At 43.1% G+C, this 20,227-nt stretch overlaps 2 protein-coding genes across 2 annotated transcripts in view; both read right to left on the bottom strand.

Annotated features, from left to right (window-relative positions):
• The window catches only part of msrb2 (methionine sulfoxide reductase B2), a 32,552-nt gene extending 15,691 nt beyond the window's left edge, over positions 1–16,861 (bottom strand). The window contains exons 1-2 of the mRNA XM_063044241.1: positions 16,705–16,861; positions 8,004–8,110 (exon numbers count right to left, since the gene is read on the bottom strand). Coding sequence (XP_062900311.1) covers positions 8,004–8,110; positions 16,705–16,816 — 219 coding nt within the window. The 5' untranslated portion in view covers positions 16,817–16,861. The remainder of the gene's footprint in view (positions 1–8,003; positions 8,111–16,704) is intronic.
• A 1,689-nt stretch (positions 16,862–18,550) lies between these two features.
• Positions 18,551–20,227, bottom strand: part of armc3 (armadillo repeat containing 3) — a 107,819-nt gene continuing 106,142 nt past the window's right edge. Inside the window, exons 17-18 of the mRNA XM_063044234.1 lie at positions 19,137–19,299; positions 18,551–19,041 (exon numbers count right to left, since the gene is read on the bottom strand). Of these exons, the coding sequence (XP_062900304.1) occupies positions 18,781–19,041; positions 19,137–19,299 (424 nt within the window). The 3' untranslated portion in view covers positions 18,551–18,780. The remainder of the gene's footprint in view (positions 19,042–19,136; positions 19,300–20,227) is intronic.

Genomic DNA, 20,227 nt, shown 5'->3' with positions numbered 1-20,227 from the left:
GACCAGTGGAGTTTTCCAGTCTCCTCAATTTCTATCACTGAATGAACAGCAATATAAACTTAAATCACTTGCTTAGTATAGAAAGATAGAACAGTACAGCACAGTACAGGCCCTTCGGCCCACAATGTTGTGCTGACCCTTAAACCCTGCCTCCCATATAACCCCCCCACCATAAATTCCTCCATATACCTATCTAGTAGTCTCTTAAACTTCACTAGTGTATCTGCCTCCACCACTGACTCAGGCAGTGCATTCCACGCACCAACCACTCTCTGAGTAAAAAAACCTTCCTCTAATATCCCCCTTGAACTTCCCACCCCTTACCTTAAAGCCATGTCCTCTTGTAGTGAGCAGTGGTGTCCTGGGGAAGAGGCGCTGGCTATCCACTCTATCTATTCCTCTTAATATCTTGTATACCTCTATGTCTCCTTTCATCCTCCTTCTCTCCAGAGGGTAAAGCCCTAGCTCCCTTAATCTCTGATCATAAGGGCTTGTAATCTGTTAAGTAGGGTGCCGTGCACAATCCTGATTTGATAGAGACAGACGTGAGAGAACGGAGGAACCTCTGGAGAAACTTCGAAGGTCTGGTTGGAGGCTTGAAGTTTTCGGACAGACTCAGAGTCGGCTATGGTTGGGTGCTTCCAATGCATGGACAGTTGTCAGTGCCTGGTGGTTTATGGCAGAGAGAGTTCCCCCTTCCGCCGCTTGCTATCGGGGACTATCAGGAGTTGATCAGAACTTTGAGACTTGTTTTTTACCGTTCCCATGGTCTGCTCTTTATCAAATTATGGTATTGCTTTGCACTGCTGTAACTATATGTTATAATTATGTGGTCTTGTCAGTGTTAGTCTTTGGTTTGTCCTGTTATTTTTTTGTGATATCACTCTGGAGGAACATTGTATCATTTTTTAATGCATGCATTTCTAAATGACAATAAACGAGGACTGAGTGTCCTCATAATCTAATCTAATGCATACTCTCTAAACCAGGCAGCATCCCAGTAAATCTCCTCTGTACCCTTTCCAAAGCTTCCACATCCTTCCTATAGTGAAGCAACCAGAACTGCACACAGTACTCCAAGTGTGGCCTAACCAGAGTCTTATAGAGCTACATCATTACCCTGCGACTCTTAAACTCTATCCCTCGACTTATGAAAGCTAACACCCCATAAGCTTTCTTAACTACCCTATCTACCTGTGAGGCAACTTTCAGGGATCCGTGGACATGTAACCCCAGCTCCCTCTGCTCCTCCACACTACCAAGTATCCTGCCATTTACTTTGCACTCTGCCTTGGAGTTTGTCCTTCCAAAGTGTACCACCTCACACTTCTCTGAGTTGAACTCCATCTGCCACTTCTGCATCCTATCAATGTCTCTCTGCAATCCTTGACAATCCTCTACACTATCCACAGCACAAACAACCTTTGTGTCGTCTGCAAACTTGCCAACCCACCCTTCTACCCCCACATTCAGGTTGGGGCAGCAGGCTGAGGGTAACAGACACCAACAGAATCAACAAACTCATCAGTAAGGCCAGTGATGTTGTGGGGATGGAACTGGACTCTCTCACGGTGGTGTCTGAAAAGAGGATGAACCATAGAACCATAAAAACTACAGCACAGAAACAGGCCTTTTGGCCCTTCTTGGCTGTGCCGAACCATTTTCTGCCTAGTCCCACTGACCTGCACACGGACCATATCCCACCATACACCTCTCATCCATGTATCTGTCCAATTTATTCTTAAATGTTAAAAAAGAACCCGCATTTACCACCTCGTCTGGCAGCTCATTCCATACTCCCACCACTCTGTGTGTGAAGAAGCCCCCCCTAATGTTCCCTTTAAACTTTTCCCCCCTCACCCTTAACCCATGTCCTCTGGTTTTTTTTCTCCCCTTGCCTCAGTGGAAAAAGCCTGCTTGCATTCACTCTATCTATACCCATCATAATTTTATATACCTCTATCAAATCTCCCCTCATTCTTCTACGCTCCAGGGAATAAAGTCCCAACCTATTCAACCTTTCTCTGTAACTGAGTTTCTCAAGTCCCGGCAACATCCTTGTAAACCTTCTCTGCACTCTTTCAACCTTATTTATATCCTTCCTGTAATTTGGTGACCAAAACTGAACACAATACTCCAGATTCGGCCTCACCAATGCCTTATACAATCTCATCATAACATTCCAGCTCTTATACTCAATACTTGATTAATAAAGGCCAATGTACCAAAAGCTCTCTTTACGACCCTATCTACCTGTGACGACACTTTTAGGGAATTTTGTATCTGTATTCCCAGATCCCTCTGTTCCACTGCACTCCTCAGTGCCTTACCATTAACCCTGTATGTTCTACGTTGGTTTGTCCTTCCAACATGCAATACCTCACACTTGTCAGTATTAAACTCCATCTGCCAATTTTCAGCCCATTTTTCCAGCTGGTCCAAGTCCCTCTGCAGGCTCTGAAAACCTTCCTCACGGTCTACTACACCTCCAATCTTTGTATCATCAGCAAACTTGCTGATCCAATTTACCACATTATCATCCAGAACATTGATATAGATGACAAATAACAATGGACCCAGCATTGATCCCTGTGGCACACCACTAGTCACAGGCCTCCACTCAGAGAAGCAATTCTCTACCACCACTCTCTGGCTTCTTCCATCGAGCCGATGTCTAATCCAATTTACCACCTCTCCATGTATACCTAGCGACTGAATTTTCCTAACTAACCTCCCATGCGGGACCTTGTCAAAGGCCTTACTGAAGTCCATGTAGACAATATCCACTGCCTTCCCTTCATCCACTTTCCTGGTAACCTCCTCGAAAAACTCCCAACAGATTGGTCAAACATGACCTATCACGCACAAAGCCATGTTGACTCTCCCTAATAAGCCCCTGTCTATCCAAATGCTTGTAGATTCTGTCTCTTAGTACTTCCTCCAATAACTTACCTACTACTGACGTTAAATTCACCGGCCTGTAATTTCCCGGATTACTTTTCGATCCTTTTTTAAACAACGGAACAACATCAGCCACTCTCCAATCCTCCGGCACTTCACCCATAGACAGCGACATTTTAAATATTTCTGCCAGGGCCCCCGCAATTTCAACACTAGTCTCCTTCAAGGTCCGAGGGAACACCCTGTCAGGTCCCGGGGATTTATCCACTTTAATTTTCCTCAAGACAGCAAGCACCTCCTCCTTTTCAATCTGTACAGTTGCCATGGTCTCACTACTTGATTCCCTCAATTCCATAGATTTCATGCCAGCTTCCTTAGTAAATACAGACGCAAAAAACCTATTTAAGATCTCCCCCATTTCCTTTGGTTCTGCACAAAGCCGACCATTCTGATCTTCAAGAGGACCAATTTTATCCCTTACAATCCTTTTGCTCTTAATATACTTGTAAAAGCTCTTTGGATTATCCTTCACTTTGACTGCCAAGGCAACCTCATGTCTTCTTTTTGCCCTCCTGATTTCTTTCTTAAGTATTTTCTTGCACTTCTTATACTCCTCAAGCACCTGATTTACCCCCTGTTTCCTATACATTTCATACAACTCCCTCTTCTTCTTTATCAGAGTTGCAATATCCCTTGAGAACCAAGGTTCCTTATTCCTATTCAATTTGCCTTTAATCCTGACAGGAACATACAAACTCTGCACTCTCAAAATTTCCCCTTTGAAGGCTTCCCACCTACCAATCACATCTTTGCCAGAGAACAACCTGTCCCAATCCACGCTTTTAAGATCCTTTCTCATTTTTTTCAAATTTGGCCTTCTTCCAGTTCAGAACCTCAACCCTAGGACCAGATCTATCCTTGTCCATGATCAAATTGAAACTAATGGTGTTATGATCACTGGAACCAAAGTGCTCCCCTACACAGACTTCCGTCACTTGCCCTAATTCGTTTCCTAACAGGAGATCCTGGATGCTGCCTAACAGGAGGATGCTGTCTAAGTTGCATGCCATCTTGGTCAATGTTTCCCATCCACTACATAATGTACTGGGTGGGCACAGGAGTACATTCAGCCAGAGACTCATTCCACCGAGATGCAATACAGAGTGTCATAGGAAGTCATTCCTGCCTGTGGCCATCAAATTTTACAACTCCTCCCTTGGAAGGTCAGACACCCTGAGCCAATAGGCTAGTCCTGGATTTATTTCATAATTTACATATTATTATTTAACTATTATGGTTCTATTACTATTTATTATTTATGGTGCAACTGTAACGAAAACCAATTTCCCCCGGGATCAATAAAATATGACTATGACTAATAAAAATCACAAAAAGTAGAGGTCCCAGAATTGATCCTTGTGCGACACCACTAGTCACAACCCTCCAATCTGAATGTACTCCCTCCACCATGACCCTCTGCCTTCTGCAGGCAAGCCAATTCTGAATCCACCTGGCCAAATTTCCCTGGATCCCATGCCTTCTGACTTTCTGAATAAGCCTACCATGTGGAACCTTGTCAAATGCCTTACTAAAATCCATATAGATCACTGCACTACCCTCACCTATATGCCTGGTCACTTCCTCAAAGAACTCTATCAGGCTTGTTAGACATGATCTGCCCTTCACAAAGCTATGCTGACTGTCCCTGATCAAACCACAATTCTCTAAATGCCCATAGATCCTATCTCTAAGAATCTTTTCCAACAGCTTTCCCACCACAGACGCAAGGCTCACTGGTCTATAATTACCTGGACTATCCCTACTACCTTTTTTGAACAAGGGGACAACATTCGCCTCCCTCCAGTCCTCCGGTACCATTCCTGTGGACATAAAGATGCTAGCCAGAGGCTCAGTAATCTCTTCCCTCGCCTCGTAGAGCAGCCTGGAGAATATTCCGTCAGGCCCCGGGAACTTCTCTGTCCTAATGTATTTTAACAACTCCAACACTTCCTCTCCCTTTATATCAACATGCTCCAGAACATCTACCTCACTCATATTGTCCTCACCATCAAGTTCCCTCTCATAGGTGAATACCAAAGAGAAGTATTCATTGAGGACCTCGCTCACTTCCACAGCCTCCAGGCACATCTTCCCACCTTTATCTCTAATTGGTCCTACCTTCACTCCTGTCATCCTTTTGTTCTTCACATAATTGAAGAATGCCTTGGGGTTTTCCTTTACCCTACTCGCCAAGGCCTTCTCATGCCCCCTTCTTGCTCTCCTCAGCCCCTTCTTAAGCTTCTTTCTTGCTACCCTATATTCCTCAATAGACCCATCTGATCCTTGCCTCCTATACCTCATGTATGCTGCCTTCTTCCACTTGATTAGATTCTCCACCTCACTTGTCACCTATGGTTCCTTCACCCTGCCATTCTTTATCTTCCTCACCAGGACAAGTTTATCCCTAACCTCCTGCAAGAGATCTCTAAACATTGACCGCATGTCCATTGTACATTTCCCTGCAAAAACATCATCCCAATTCACACCTGAAAGTTCTAGCCTTATAGCATCATAATTTGCCCTTCCCCAATTAAAAAATTTTCCTATCCTGTCTGATTCCATCCTTTTCCATGATAATATTAAAGGCCAGGGAGCAGTGGTCACTGTCCCCCAGATGCTCACCCACTGAGAGATCTGTGACCTGACCCGGTTCATTACCTAACACTAGATCTAGTATGGCATTCCCCTAGTCGGCCTGTCAACATACTGTGACAGGAATCTGTCCTGGACACACTTAATAAATTCTGCCCCATCTAAACTATTGGAGCTAATCAGGTGCCAATCAATATTAGGGAAGTTAAAGTCACCTATGATAACAACCCTGTAATTTTTGCACCTTCCCAAAATCTGCCTTCCAATCTGCTCCTCAGTATCTCTGCTGCTACCAGGGGGGCCTATAGAATACCCCCAACAGAGTAACTGCTCCCTTCCTTTTCCTGACGTCCACCCATACTGACTCAAAAGAGGATCCTGCTACATTACCCACCCTTTGTGTAGCTGCAACAGTATCCCTGACCAGTAATGCCTCCCCTCCCCCCGCCATCCCTTTTAAAGCACTGAAATCCAGGAATATTGAGAATCCATTCCTGCCCTGGTGGCAGCTAAGTCTCTGTAACGTCCACTACATCATAATTCCATGTATGTATCCAAGCTCTCAGTTCATCACCTTTGTTCCTGATGCTTCTTGCATTGAAGTACACGCACTTTAGCCCCTCTACCTAACTATCTTTACACCCGTTATTCTTTTACATTGATTTCTGTGGGATATGACTCCCTACAAACTGTCTGCTGTAGTTCTTGCATTAGAACATTAATTACACTTCAGTAGTACTTAACTTACTGCACAACATGCTGTGCTGAAAGGAAAGCACAGGCACAACAGATCTTTTTATAACTTTAGAATATTTTTGGTTCTTAACTGAAGTTCTGTTTAAAAATCCAACAGTTTATTTGATAATATAAATCTCTTAATGACACAATCAATAATATGCATTTGACTGTGGGTCAAGAACACTAAAATGTTTAATCTGGACTTTTATAACTGTTGCAAACTATTCCTAATGTAGAATTACAAGAGGAACCTTTCCTGTTGCAGTAGCCAATAATATTTTCAGCTTTTTTAAAATATGTTTTTATATGGAGGTACCTTGCTTAGAGCTCAGGATACATTCCAAGAAATGAGCTTGCTAATAGAATCAGCACTAAAAGTGGTCATTATATGCATCATACATATATAGAGATCTGCTAGCAACAGCCTTGCTGTGCTGGGAACCTGGTGTGAATCTTGCAACAAATTGCTCCATGCTTGGCGTGAAAAGGTTGCCTGTGAAGGCGCAGGTGTTGGGTAGGCGGGGGTGAGTGGTGTAGCTAACCAGTTGTGGGTCTCAGGACAGCACCCAAGCTGGCAAGGTGAAGTGTGGACTGTTGGAGGAGACTGGCACCCCGGCTCCATATGTTGGCAGATCGTTCGGATGCTCTCGTCTCCCTCATTATTTCCTGTCTGCTGTATTAGAAGCCACTGTCTCTTTGTTTGGCTGCACAACCTTGCCCAGTTTGGTGAATTCCCTGCAGTAACATGCTCAAAGACAATTAGTCCACACAGGCAGCCTCCTCACACCAGCTACAAGGTGACTAATTGATGGGGCAATAACAACAGGGCCCAGGGATTCACACCAAGTTGCTGACACATGGTCTGATCAAGTGTTTTTTAAAAAAAATAACAGTTGGGGGTATGTACCTGTGAGTATATGAACTGGAGAACCAAGACAGCCAAAATAAATTTGTTAAGTATTTGTTAAGTAGGGTACTGTGCACAATTCTGATCTGATGGAGACAGACGTGACAGCACGGAGGAACATCTGGAGAAACTCCTGAAATGCCCGCTTCGCTGCCGCTGCTACTGTGTGGTCCAGAATCTCCAGAGAAGGCCTCCGAATCCTCAGCTTTGCTTGTTTTGGTGGCCGGGGCAAGGTCGAAGGTGCTCAGCAGAAGGTGGCGCTCGGGAGGCTGTATCGGAGGGGCTGGTCGGAGGCGCGAAGTTTTCGGATGGACTCGGATTTGGCTGGAGATTTATGGCAGGGAGAGTTGCTCCCTTTTACCGTCTACTATCGGGAGTCGAACCAGACTTGAGATTTATTTTTTTTTATTTTATTTTTTTTTTAAACTGTGTCCATGGTCTGCTCTTTATCAAATATGGTATTGCTTTGCACTGCTGTAACTATGTTATAATTATGTTGTTTTGTCAGTGTTAGTCTTTGGTTTGTCCTGTTTTTTGTGATATCACTCTGGAGGAACATTGTATCATTCCTCAATGCATGCATTTCTAAATGACAATAAACGAGGACTGAGTGTTCTCAATCTAATCTAATCTAAATCAGCATTCTGCAAGATAGAGTGATGTAAGAAATCAGTGATCAAAAAAAATTTTAGACCTCCACATAAGTATCTCTCAGCTCGGGACTGAGAGTGTTGAATATTTTCAGCAGCATTGCTTTTTCAGAAAATCAGAGTTAAAGCTGGCCTAGTGCTTAAGAAACACTCACCAGTTCTGTTCCCTTTTCTCGAGTGACGAAGTATTGCTCTGGGGTGAGCTTCTTTTGCCAATCAACATTTACGGTTGTCTCATCGTATCGGGTCAGTGACCTCAAACCTACATAAAAATGAACAAGGAATAAATGCTGTTCTCCGTACTTGATGAAAAGCAAAAGAGCAACAATGCTTGTAATGTGGTTTAATCTCCAGAATCAGAATCAGGTTTATTATCACCGGCATGTCTCATGAAATTTGTTAACTTAGCAGCAGCAGTTCAATGCAATACATAATCTAGCAGAGAGAAAAAAATAATAATAATAAATAAAACAATCATAAACAAGTAAATCAATGTGTATTGAATAGAGTTTTAAAAATATGCAAAGAACAGAAATACTGTATATTAAAAAAAGTGAGGTAGTGTCCAAAGCTTCAATGTCCATTTAGGAATCGGATGGCAGAGGCTGTTCCTGAATTTCTGAGTGTGCGCCTTCAGGCTTCTGTATCTCCTATCTGATGGTAACAGTGAGAAAAAGGCATGCCCTGGGTGCTGGAGATCCTTAATAATGGATGCTGCCTTTCTGAGACACCAATTCCTAAAGATGTCCTGTGTACTTTGTAGGCTAGTGCCCAAGATGGAGCTGACTAGATTTACAACCTTCTGCAGCTTCTTTTGGTCCTGTGCAATAGCCCCTCCATACCAGACAGTGATGCAGACTGTCAGAATGCTCTCCACGGTACAACTATAGAAGTTTTTGAGTGTATTTGTTGGCATGCCAAATCTCTTCAAACTCCTAATAAAGTATAGCTGCTGTTTTGCCTTCTTTATAACTACACCGATATGTTGGTCTCAGAGATCTTGACACCCAGGAACTTGAAGCCGCTCACTCTCTTCACTTCTGATCCTCTATGAGGATTGGTATGTGTTCCTTCATCTTACCCTTCCTGAAGTCCACAATCAGCTCTTTTGTCTTAAATGACGTTGAGTGCCAGGTTGTTGCTGCGGCACCACTCCACTGGTTGGCATATTTCACTCCAGTACACCCTCTCATCACCACCTGAGCTATAGTTCGTGAACAGCATCTTGACGTAGGTGTTTGTGTTGTCTAGGTGGTCTAAAGCCATGTAGAGAGCCATTGAAATTGTGCCTGCCATTGACCTATTGTGGCAATAGGCAAATTGCAATGGGTCCAGGCCCTTGCTGAGGCAGGAGACCAGTCTAGTCATAACCAACCTCTCAAAGCATTTCATCACTGTCGATGTGAGTGCAACTGGGCTACAGTCATTAAGGCAGCCCACATTATTCTTCTTAGGCACTGGTATGATTGTTGCCTTTTTGAAGCAAGTGGGAATTTCTGCCCGTAGCAGTGAGAGGTTGAAAACATCCTTGAGTACTCCTGCTCATTGGTTGGCACAGTTTTTCAGAGCCTTACCAGGTACTCCATCAGGACCTCCTGTCTTGAGAGGGTTCACTCTAACATCTTGATTATTCAAATTTCAAATCTATCTCCCATTGCTGACAGTAGCAAAAGGGACTGAATAAGATAGAAATTAACATTGCTGGCAAATACAAGGAAATTGTTTTATAGATCTCAGTGATTACACATCTGTTACGTACCCCGTAACTGGGTTGCCAAACCAGCAGAAATGGACTCAGTTGGAGTCTGGATTACTGGAACTAAGGAAGTTTTATTAAAGAAATAAGCAACACAGTACTCTAATCACAAGGATAATAAATGCAACAGTTCAGCAACGATAAAACACACATGTACACAGAACTAGGATAATAGGATCAATCAAGCTCTATCGCAGTCTAGGGGTAAATGATCAGTTTCAAGTGACGCAAAGTTCAGTTCAGTTCGCAGTAATCACTGTTGTGCCGTTGGGCGGGGAAAAGGAGAGAGAGCGAAACCGAATGAATATTCAAAACGGATTCCACACAGACCTTTGATATTCCTCACAGTTAGCTTTCGGGCGAGTTCTTGGTAATGTCTTCTGAGGTCACCAACTGTGACCCCTCCGTTCCAGATACGATCGTTCTTCTGCGGTGAACCCAGCACCCAGGCAAGGGTGGACACACACACACCAGGTTCCCGCCGATCCGTACCTTTCTACCCTGTGCGTCTATGGCTGGTCCCGCGACCAGCCCTCCAACAACTCCCACCAACTAGTGGGGGGGGGCACACCGCTTTCAGGGTCTCGTTACCTCGTGGAGTCGTGTGTCGTGTCTTAGCGAACCTGTCCCTTTTTATCCCCCTGTTGGGGTATCGCCTGTCCATCACACTTCAACAGTTCAGGGTTCAAAAGGAGCCGGTCTTGATAATACTCAGATCGGTCTCTCCTTCCGTTAAACTTCTCGTCTCTTCATTAACATTTCCAAATGCTGCTCCATTGTCTTACTTATCTCTCTCTCCTGAAGACAGGTGGCAGATCAACTGTTGATCCCACTGGTGCTAGCACAGGACAGTTAACATCTTAGTCTATGTGTACTTTTGTAACCCTCTTTCGTCACACATCTTATTTACTGCCATTGAAATGTGCAGATTCTCTGTGCTGTCAATGCCATACCGTGTATGCCCAAACACCCAGGCACTGGAGGGGCACCGATGGAGGTGAATTTATCAGGGTTAGAGAGCCAGTTAAGTCATATGAAGAAGCACGAAAGACGTCCACAACCATCATATTTCAAGGGCTCCTTTGACTCCTTCAAACAGCCAACTACACTTTTCAGCAACGATAAACAGAGAGCAGAGAATGTTGTTTAAATAAAAGATCTAAAAAAGGATTAAGTGAATGGGAAAAACTCTTTCAAGTGGATACCAATACAATTATATGCAAGGTCACCCATCTTTGACCTCAGATAGATAGGTGAGAGTATTTTCTAAAAGACAAAAATAGAATGTTGAAACTTGGAGATCCAGGCATAGGGATCACCAGCTGGAAGTATTAACTAGAATGGTTAATGGAATATTAGCATTTGTAACCAGAGGTTCAGAGTACAAGAGGCTGGCGCTTATGCAACAACATACACAGCTCTAACTTTTGCACATCTGTACTATCATGCCCGATTCTAGGCACCTTCTGCTGGAAGAATACTGCCCCTGGAAGGAGGTCAATATATACAGTATGTGTTAGAATGATACCTCACTTGCAAGGATAAAACTACGAGAAGCATAATATTCATGAAAAGATTAAAAAGTGAATTGATTACATTTTTTTCTAAATTGGTCAGGGAGGTAAATGAAGAAAATCTCAGGAATGTAGGACTAAAGGAAATAGTTCAATAATTACAGCCAGGGCTTTTGGAAGTGTAGTCAGGATCCTACACAGAAAGGCTAGTAGAAAGTTTGTTTTCCACAAATGTGAATTGAGGCGGTCAATTCACAAACAAGAGAAAACCTGCAGGTGCTGGAATTCCAAGCAACACACACAAAACGTTGGAGGAACTCAGCAGGCAAGGCAGCATCTATGGAAAAAGTACAGTCAACGTTTTGAGCCAAGACCCTTCGGCAGGACTGGAGAAAAAAAAGATTAGGAGTAGATTAAAAAGGTGGAGGAGGGGACAGAGAAACACAAAGTGACAGGTGAAACCAGGAAGGGGAGGGATGAAGTAAATAGCTGGGAACTTGATTGGTGAAAGAGATACAGAGCAGGAGAAGAGGGAGTCTGATCGGTGAGCAGAGATGGCCATTGAAGAAAGACAAGGAGAGAAGAGCACCAGAGGGAGGCAATGGGCAGGCAAGAGAATAAGGTGAGGGGGAAAAGGCGATGGGGAGTGGTGAAGGAGAGGGTGGGGGGGCCATTACTGGAAATTCGAGAAATCGATATTAATGCCATCAGGTTTGAGGCTACCCAGACAGAATATAAGGTGTTGTTCCTCCAACCTGAGTGCAACAGCAGCCATTAATTGACATGTCAGAATGGGAATATGAAGTGGAATTAAAATTGGTGGCCACTGTGAGATACTGCTTCTTCTGGCAAATGGAGCACAGGTGCTCAGCGAAACATTCTCCTTATCAAATTCAGGTCTCACCAATATTCAGGAGGACATACTGGGAGCACCAGACACAATATATGACCCCAACAGATTCACAGGTGATGTGCTGCCTCACCTGGAAGGACTGTTTAGGGTTCTGAATGGTAGTGAGGGAGTGGTGTAAGGGCAGGTGTAGCACTTGTTCTGCTTGCAAGGATAAGTGCCAGGAGGGAGATCAGTGGGGAGGGATGAATGGACAAAGGACTCACTTGGGAGCGATCCTTATGGAAAGCAGAAAGTGTGGGGAGGGTGAGGAAAGATGTGCTTGGTGGTGGGATCCCTTTGGAGATGGCGGCAGTTCCAGCGAATTACGTGCTGGACACGAAGGCTGGTGACCAAGAAGAACCCCATCCCTGGTAGGGTGGCGGGAGGGTGGGGTAAGAGCAGACATGCGTGAACTGGACGAGATGTGGTTGAGGGCAGCATTGATGGTGGAGGAAGGAAAGCCCTTTCCTTTGAAAAAGGAGGACACCTCCTTCGTTCTGGAATGAAAAGCCTCATCCTGAGACCAGATGTGGCAGAGCCAGAGGAACTGAGAGAAGGAGATGGCGTTTTTACAAGTAACGATGTGGGTAGTGTATAGTTCAGATAGCTGTGGAGTTCCTGGGTTTATGATAGACATCAGTAGATAAGCTGTCACCAGAGACAGAGACAGCGAGATCACCCAGAAGCAGGATCTCCCGGCACCCATCCATTTTAATTCCACTTCACTTTCCCATTCCAATATGTCAATTCATGGCTGGCTCTACTGTCGCAATGAGGCCACACTCAGGTTGGAGGAACAACATCTTGTATTCCATCTGGGTAGCCTCCAACCTAATGGCATGAACATCGATTTCCCAAACTTCTGGTAATGCCCCCCCCCCACTTCACCATTCCTCAACCCCTTTTCACTCTCGCAACTTATCTTCTTGCCTGACCAATGCCTCCCTCTGGTGCCCCTCCCCCCTTCTTTCTTCCATGGCCTTCAATCCTCACCTATCAGACCCCTCCTTCTCCAGCCCTGTATTTCTTTCACCGATCAACTTCCCAGCTATTTACTTCATCCCTCCCCCCTCCCAGTTTCACCTGTCACCTTGTTTCCCTCTCCCCTCCCCCAACTTTTAAATCTACTCTTCATCTTTTTTTCCCTTCAGTCTTGCTGAAGGGTTTCGGCCCAAAACATCGACTGTACTTTTTTCCATTGATGCTGCCTGGCCTGCTGAGTTCCTCCAGCATTTTGTGTGTTGCTAAGGATGTCAATTGTTAATTTTAAATCCAAAATGGCTAGGATTTTTCATAACCCTGTATATTTAGAGTATATGGTGAAAGGCAATTGCTATACAAAGCTCCAACTTCAACATATCTGTCACTCAGCCATAATAACAGTGAATAGCAAAAGTACTTGAAGGAGAAAATGGCCTTCTCTGATTCCTGTCCCTGATGTGAAGTCATTCTGATAAAGATCCACACTTGTGTATGTGGATATTCCAGAGCAGGAAACACTTGGCTGACTTCTTTATTAAGTACATCGGTTACTTAGTGTACGTGTTGTTAGACAGCAAGCACTTAGAGGTACAGATAGATACTGTACAAAGTCCGAAGTAAAATTATTATGAAAGTAGATATATGTCACCATATACAATCCTGAGATTCATTATACTCGATAAATCCAATAACCCGAACAGAATCTATGAAAGACTGCACTAAGTGTGCAAAAGACAAACTGTACAAATACAAAAAGAAATAATACTAGATCTTAAATATCGAGAACATGAGACAAAGAGACGAGATGATATAGCGGATTGTAACCCGATTTGGGCAGATGCAACTCATCAGCCATGGTTGGCAGCTCATTTAGAAGGCAAACTCTGATTTTAAATCTCCACTGCCTTGCACTATACCCAGACTTGGGAAAGGATTTGGGAGTAAACCCGGAGGAAAAATCTGGAGCTGGAGTCCCGAAGACAGTCTCATGTTGAGTTCAACGCTGACTGGCAACTCCTGCTGCGATGCTGCTGGTGCTAGACTGTATTGATCTCTGCCATTCCTTTGGATTCATCAGCTGTGTGGAGAGGGAAGTTTGCTGCATGGGCAACCACTTGCTCTCAGTATTGCACTGCCCTCACTTACATGCTGGTTGGCATATCACATAGAAAGCTGGAATGACACATCCATGGTTGTCAGCAACCAACAGAGCGCCTCAGCCTGATCACTTGGGTATCCACCCTGACACGAATAAAATGTACATATGAGGAACCCTATGTTTATGCTTTCAACCTATGTGGGTAAAAAAACTGCTCACTGTGCATCAGTTAAAAAAAAGATTAATCTATGAAAATTCTTGCTTAAAAGTAATTGCAGATTAGTAACAACAGATTCGTTAGATACTGGAGATCTTGAGCAACCCACAGAAAATGCTGGAGGAACTCAGCCAGTCAGGCAGCATCTATGAGACCCTGCATCAAGATTGGAAAGGGGCAGAAGCTTGAATAAGGTAGTGGGTGGGGGGAGGGGGAGCTGGATAGTGATAGGCGAGTCGAGATGAGGGGGAGGTGGGTGGGCAGGGAGGATGCACAAAGTAAGATGCTGTGAGGGGACGACGTAAAGGGCTGAAGAAATATAATCAGAGGATGGTGAAACATGGAGGAAGGAAGAGATGAACAAGAGGGAGAAGATGGGCAAGTGAGGAGACAATTAAGCCAACTAGGATGACCACGATTCTTTTATACTTTCCACAATGTTACACTCCTGTTTTCAGTAAGGTTCATTATAGATATGTTGGTGTGATTGAAACTTCACCTCAACTTCCACAGACCTTTAACTTACCATCACGTGCAAATTTGTTTAAAATCTCAGAGAATTTGGAACTCTTATGCCCAGTTAAATAAATCTGGGTGTATTCTCACTGTGCTCTCCAAATTTTAATGAAACCAAACCTTTTCCAGAGAAGGGACATATCAAATGAAACCAAACAGCATAAACCGAGCTGTACAGGTAGACTGTGTGGTTAAGAAGGCATACAGTGTACTGGCCTTCATTAATCGTGGAATTGAATTTAAGAGCCGAGAGATAATATTGCAGCTATATAGGACCCTGGTCAGACCCCACTTGGAGTACTGTGCTCAGTTCTGGTCACCTCACTACAGGAGGGATGTGGAAGCCATAGAAAGGGTGCAGAGGAGATTTACAAGGACTTTGCCTGGATTGGGGAGCATGTCTTATGAGAACAGGTTGAGTGAATGCTGCCTTTTCTCCTTGGAGTGACGGAGGATGAGAGGTGACCTGAGAGAGGTGTATAAGATGATGAGAGGCACTGATCGTGTGGATAGGCAGAGGCTTTTTCCCAGGGCTGAAATGGTTGCCACAGGAGGACACAGGTTTAAGGTGCTGGGGAGTAGGTACAGAGGAGATGTCAGGGGTAAGTTTTTTTACTCAGAGATTGGTGAGTGCGTGGAATGGGCTGCCGGCAACGGTGGTGGAGGCGGATACGATGGGGTCTTTTAAGAGATTTTTAGAAAGGTACATGGAGTTTAGAAAAATAGAGAACTATGGGTAACCCTGGTAATTTCTAAGGTAGGGACATGTTTGGCACAACTTTGTGGGCTAAAGGGCCTGTATTGTGCCGTAGGTTTTGTAGGTTTTCTATGTTTTCTATGTTTGGCAGAAAAGGTGGACCCAGGTCTTACCTTTTTGCTGGTGTTGCCTTTTCCAGCCAGTGAACTGCAGGCAAAGTGAGGGTGAATGGAAAGGTGGCAGTTAATTAGCACAAGGCAAATCGTTTGAACTCAATTAAATGGCACACTTGAGAGAGGAGTTAACAATTTGTATGTATAGAGTGTCTATACTGTACTGCGTTAGAATGTCGCAAGGTTCAGAACAGACATGGCCAGCATGATATTTCACAGAACCGGCAATGTGCTAGCACCGACAATCTGTAAACATGAACGTCAATTTCCACCATGCTAATCAAACGTCAAACAATAATCCACACTTACAATTAAAACACATGATGACTGTAAGTACCTTCTCTCTGTTGTCACCGTAATTCTGACCGTAGTGACGGTTTCTACGCAACAACATAAATAGCACGCTGAATGAGAAGTGAAACAAACTGTGCTCCGACCTTTCAGGATTAATGTTCCTGCTTCATACGTCAAACCATTTTGATTGGCAGATTTTTGCATTCTTCGCGAAGAACTCCGGTAATTCAAATTGGACTCCTGTTAGATGCATTCACTTGAATCTGACAACACTGGCAGAGAAAATTTCTGTTCGGGGGAAACAAAATCCCAAATCCTCCCCGAAGCTGGTGGCATGGCATCCCAGCCTGCCACTTTGGGCGGCAGAACAAGCAGGCGTACGATCACGTTACAGCCCTTGAATTGATACATTGCACCGATCTCCGGTTTCTACTTCGGCACCTAAACTTTATGTATGGCTAGTAACATCTCAAAAAGACGGAACACCCTGATACTAGAGCAGCCACAATCTCAACCTCGGGATCATCGTTATCTATACCGAGCTTTCATGGCAACACGCTGTCCAGACGTTTTTTTTAAAACTTACCCGCTGGAGCAAATCGCCCGGAAACACTAAATGCGCATACTAAGCACCGTGGAAATTTCCACTCAGACCAACTATGCAGCTCCGAGACACCGATGGTCACCACCGTGAAACCCAAGCACTGTTTCACTTACCTGCCTTTGCATGGACACGTCGTGACCACTGAAAACTCTTCGGAGCAATGACGCCCTTGACAAAGTTTCCTCCCAAGAAGACTTTGGAGAAACGAGCGACAAACCGAGCCATGTTTCGCTACCGTGATCGATACCGCGGCGCAGCCGGGAGACCGCCCTCTCAACGCTTCCTTCTGGCTGCCTGACGTCGGCAGCTTATTAGCATGTTTTACCATATTTGGCAGCGTGTCAAAAAATGAAAACAGAAAAATACTTCACCGTATTAAAACGACATTGATACTTTTCAAATATAAGGTTACAATTTTGTAGTATTTAAAGCAATGCGTTTTAAGCCTTGTTCTGTCAGCACTTCGATGATTTATAGGAACAGAGAAGGAGCTGGAAATACTCTGTACCTGTGGAGAGGTAACTAGCATTTCAGGTTAATGACCTTTAATCTGACTGATTTCCAATCAACATTCACCGATTGTCTTTCACCGAGTTGGTCGGCCCGAAACTTGATGATCTACCAGCACATGGAGATGGCCGTGGGAGAATGCTGCCGACTGGCACATTCTCGACTGCAGGAGTACGTGCTGAGGGACGCACTGAAACTTGGTGCAGCCACCGCAAGGGCCCGGTGGGGAAGGACCACAGTATAGGTTTCTCCACCCGTGGGAGTGGGAGGGGTCGGAGGGCGGGGAGTATACCCCTCAACAATGAAATGATATGGTAAACTGAACTACTGGAGTGCCACGTGGGTGGCTATAAATACGGATATGTACTGTGTATAATGGAAACGTATGTAAAGGATGAAAAGTTATTGAATGGTTTATTGTATATATTTATTTTTGAATAAAGTATATTTTGAAATAAAAAAATTCACCGATGCCACGTGAGTGGCTGAAAGTGTGGAAATGTAGGGAATGTAATGGTAATATCTGTAAAGGATTTAGAGTCATAGAATGGTTTATTGTAAATAATTTTATTTTGAATAAAGTATATTTTATTTTTTAAAAAAATCAACATTCACCAACCAAAATGTTTGGAAGACAGTGACAGGAGAAAAATCTCAGACGCAGAAACAGAACTAAAAGGACAGCAAAGAAAAGTCTACTGTTCGAAAGTGACATGTTACAGAAGTCCATATATTTTTCCATATTCCAGCAGGTATGGGGAAATATTCCTATACATAATCACTTATTTTTGTAAGTCATAATTGTCTAGAAATCTGTCCATTATTATTGATGCACTATAGAAAGGGTGCTAGCTAGTTGTATCATAGCTGGGTATGGTAATTAGATTGCACTAAATTACAGAGTATTGAGGACACAGTTTAGCACACCATGGTCCGTGTCTGTGTTTGTCACTACATCAGTAACCATCTAACGTTGTTCTTCTAGTATCTAGGGTCACATTCCCAGCATTATATCCTGGCAAATACAACAACAATTAATTTTAAGGAAGCACCCGAATATACAAAACATCCCAAGGTACAACACCCAGAGCATTTCCAAACAAAATTCAAGGCTAATTCACATTTTGAGATATTAGGAGAGATGTCCAAAAGGTTGAAAAGAGAGGGGTAAAGTACATCCCTCTCTGAATTACAAAGAAAGGAAAGAGAGGAGATGGAGAGATAGAGGGAATATTGGAGCTTAGAGGGCTGGCTGCTGAAGGCAGGCCACCAACGATGGAGCAATTCCATTTAGCGATAATAAAGAGGCTAAATTCCGGAGGAACAGTTTAATTTTAATAAAATATAATTCTATGATAACAATATTACTACACAGTGTAAAATTATAAAGAAGAATGAAATTCATTCACAACTTGTTGGAACACTAAAAGAATATTTCTCTTTATGGAATCCAGCAGCATCAAGGCATTCAGTTACATTCAAATATTCTTATTCAGAAATAAGTCAGGAACACAAAGAACTAATATAAAAAGCGAAAGAACCAAATAAATCTGAATGGTAAATTTATTACTTTTTAAATATGTTTTTTAAGATAGTTCGGCAACAATTTTAATGTGCATTATTTTTAAGGACAGTAGATGTAAATATATAACTACTCATTTTGTTTGCTCAAGGTGTTCTCAATGACAAGACATTTGTTTGCAACATTTACAGTGCCGATGGCTACAACCTGTGCAAACTTTATAGTGTGCTGCTTCAGCACTGTCAGTCTTCATTAACTGGCCGACTTGGTGCATGAGATCCACAATGTATGCCTTTGGAGGAATGAGAAGTCCAGCTGTATCTAGAGGAGGGTGATCAATTAGCATGACTTCATTCCAGGCTCGGTTATACTCTCCACGAACAAGACTACAATTGATTCCTATTCTATCAGCTAAAGCCTGAAGGAAAATGGGACATCAACCATGTTACAACAGATACTTAAATGTTCACTTTGGAAACTTTATAATTACCTATAAATAGCACTAACTGTTACCTTGAATAGAAGTGCTCTGTGATAGTAGATTCCTTTTTGAATTTTACCAATAGGAATAATGTTAGATTTTAATTCATGCTTCAGTTCAGCAATGTGAAGTTCCCAAGGGAACTCATGAAACATTTCCTTGTCTACAGGTCCACCCATTTTATCAGAAACAAAGCTAGAATTGAAAATTGAACAAAGTTTAAAAGATGGTTGCAGACAATAAGCCCAAAGCATAGCACAAACACTGAAAAGGAAATGCTACGGGGAATTTTGAGGACTTTGAATTAAAGGCAGGAGGGGAAGCATTCATATTATCGCAAAATAAGTCTGGATAGATTTACTGATAAAGGCTTAAAGCAAAATTTAAATAATGATTCTTCTAGTTGTGATTTTGTAATAATTACTTGATCTCAACATCACTTTTAACATTTGCTGTACAATTCTTAAAAGAACAATAACATATAATTTGTTCAAGTGCAAAAAATGGAAAATATATGACTGTTTATGAAACTGATAAAAAAAATTGGTGAAATGTTCCCAGGGACTTTGAAATATAGCTAAAGACATCTAAAATCCAGATGACCAAGACAACTGCAGCTTCTCAAGCTTCAGACACCTGGAGGAGGTGAGAAAAAAAACCCCACAATAATGCTAAAGCATTTAGAGCTTGGGGCATTGGGAGAGGATGGTGGCAGGAAGGGGAATGTACCCGTACCACAATGTTAGAGCCTAAAAAAACTAATGTAGCTATTTGCAATAGGTTAACTTTGCCTGTCTAGTTTCTACTGAGCAGACACTTTCCCAATTCGCCTCGCCATTCACCAGCAAAAGTTCATCTGGAATTAAACTCAGGGCATTTATCTCTTAGTGGGCTTTCTCTTTAAGCTGGTGAACATCTACCTGAAGGTGATCCAATAGTGATCCTTGCCTTTTGAATTCAGAGCAATGAACTTATGGTAACCCTTTATAAAACACTAGATGGGCCTCTATTTTAAATTTTGGACACCATAATTTAAAGGCATTGTCAAGGCATTTTAGAGATTGCACAACCAGTGTACTTGAACAAAACCTGGGAAATGGAGCAACCTTAGTTGTCCTTAAAG

Source organism: Mobula hypostoma, chromosome 3 (genome assembly GCF_963921235.1).
Source record: "Mobula hypostoma chromosome 3, sMobHyp1.1, whole genome shotgun sequence".
NCBI classification, from domain to species: Eukaryota; Metazoa; Chordata; class Chondrichthyes; order Myliobatiformes; family Myliobatidae; genus Mobula; species Mobula hypostoma.
Note: the sequence above shows the minus strand (reverse complement) of the source record. Positions and strands in the feature narration are given on the sequence as shown.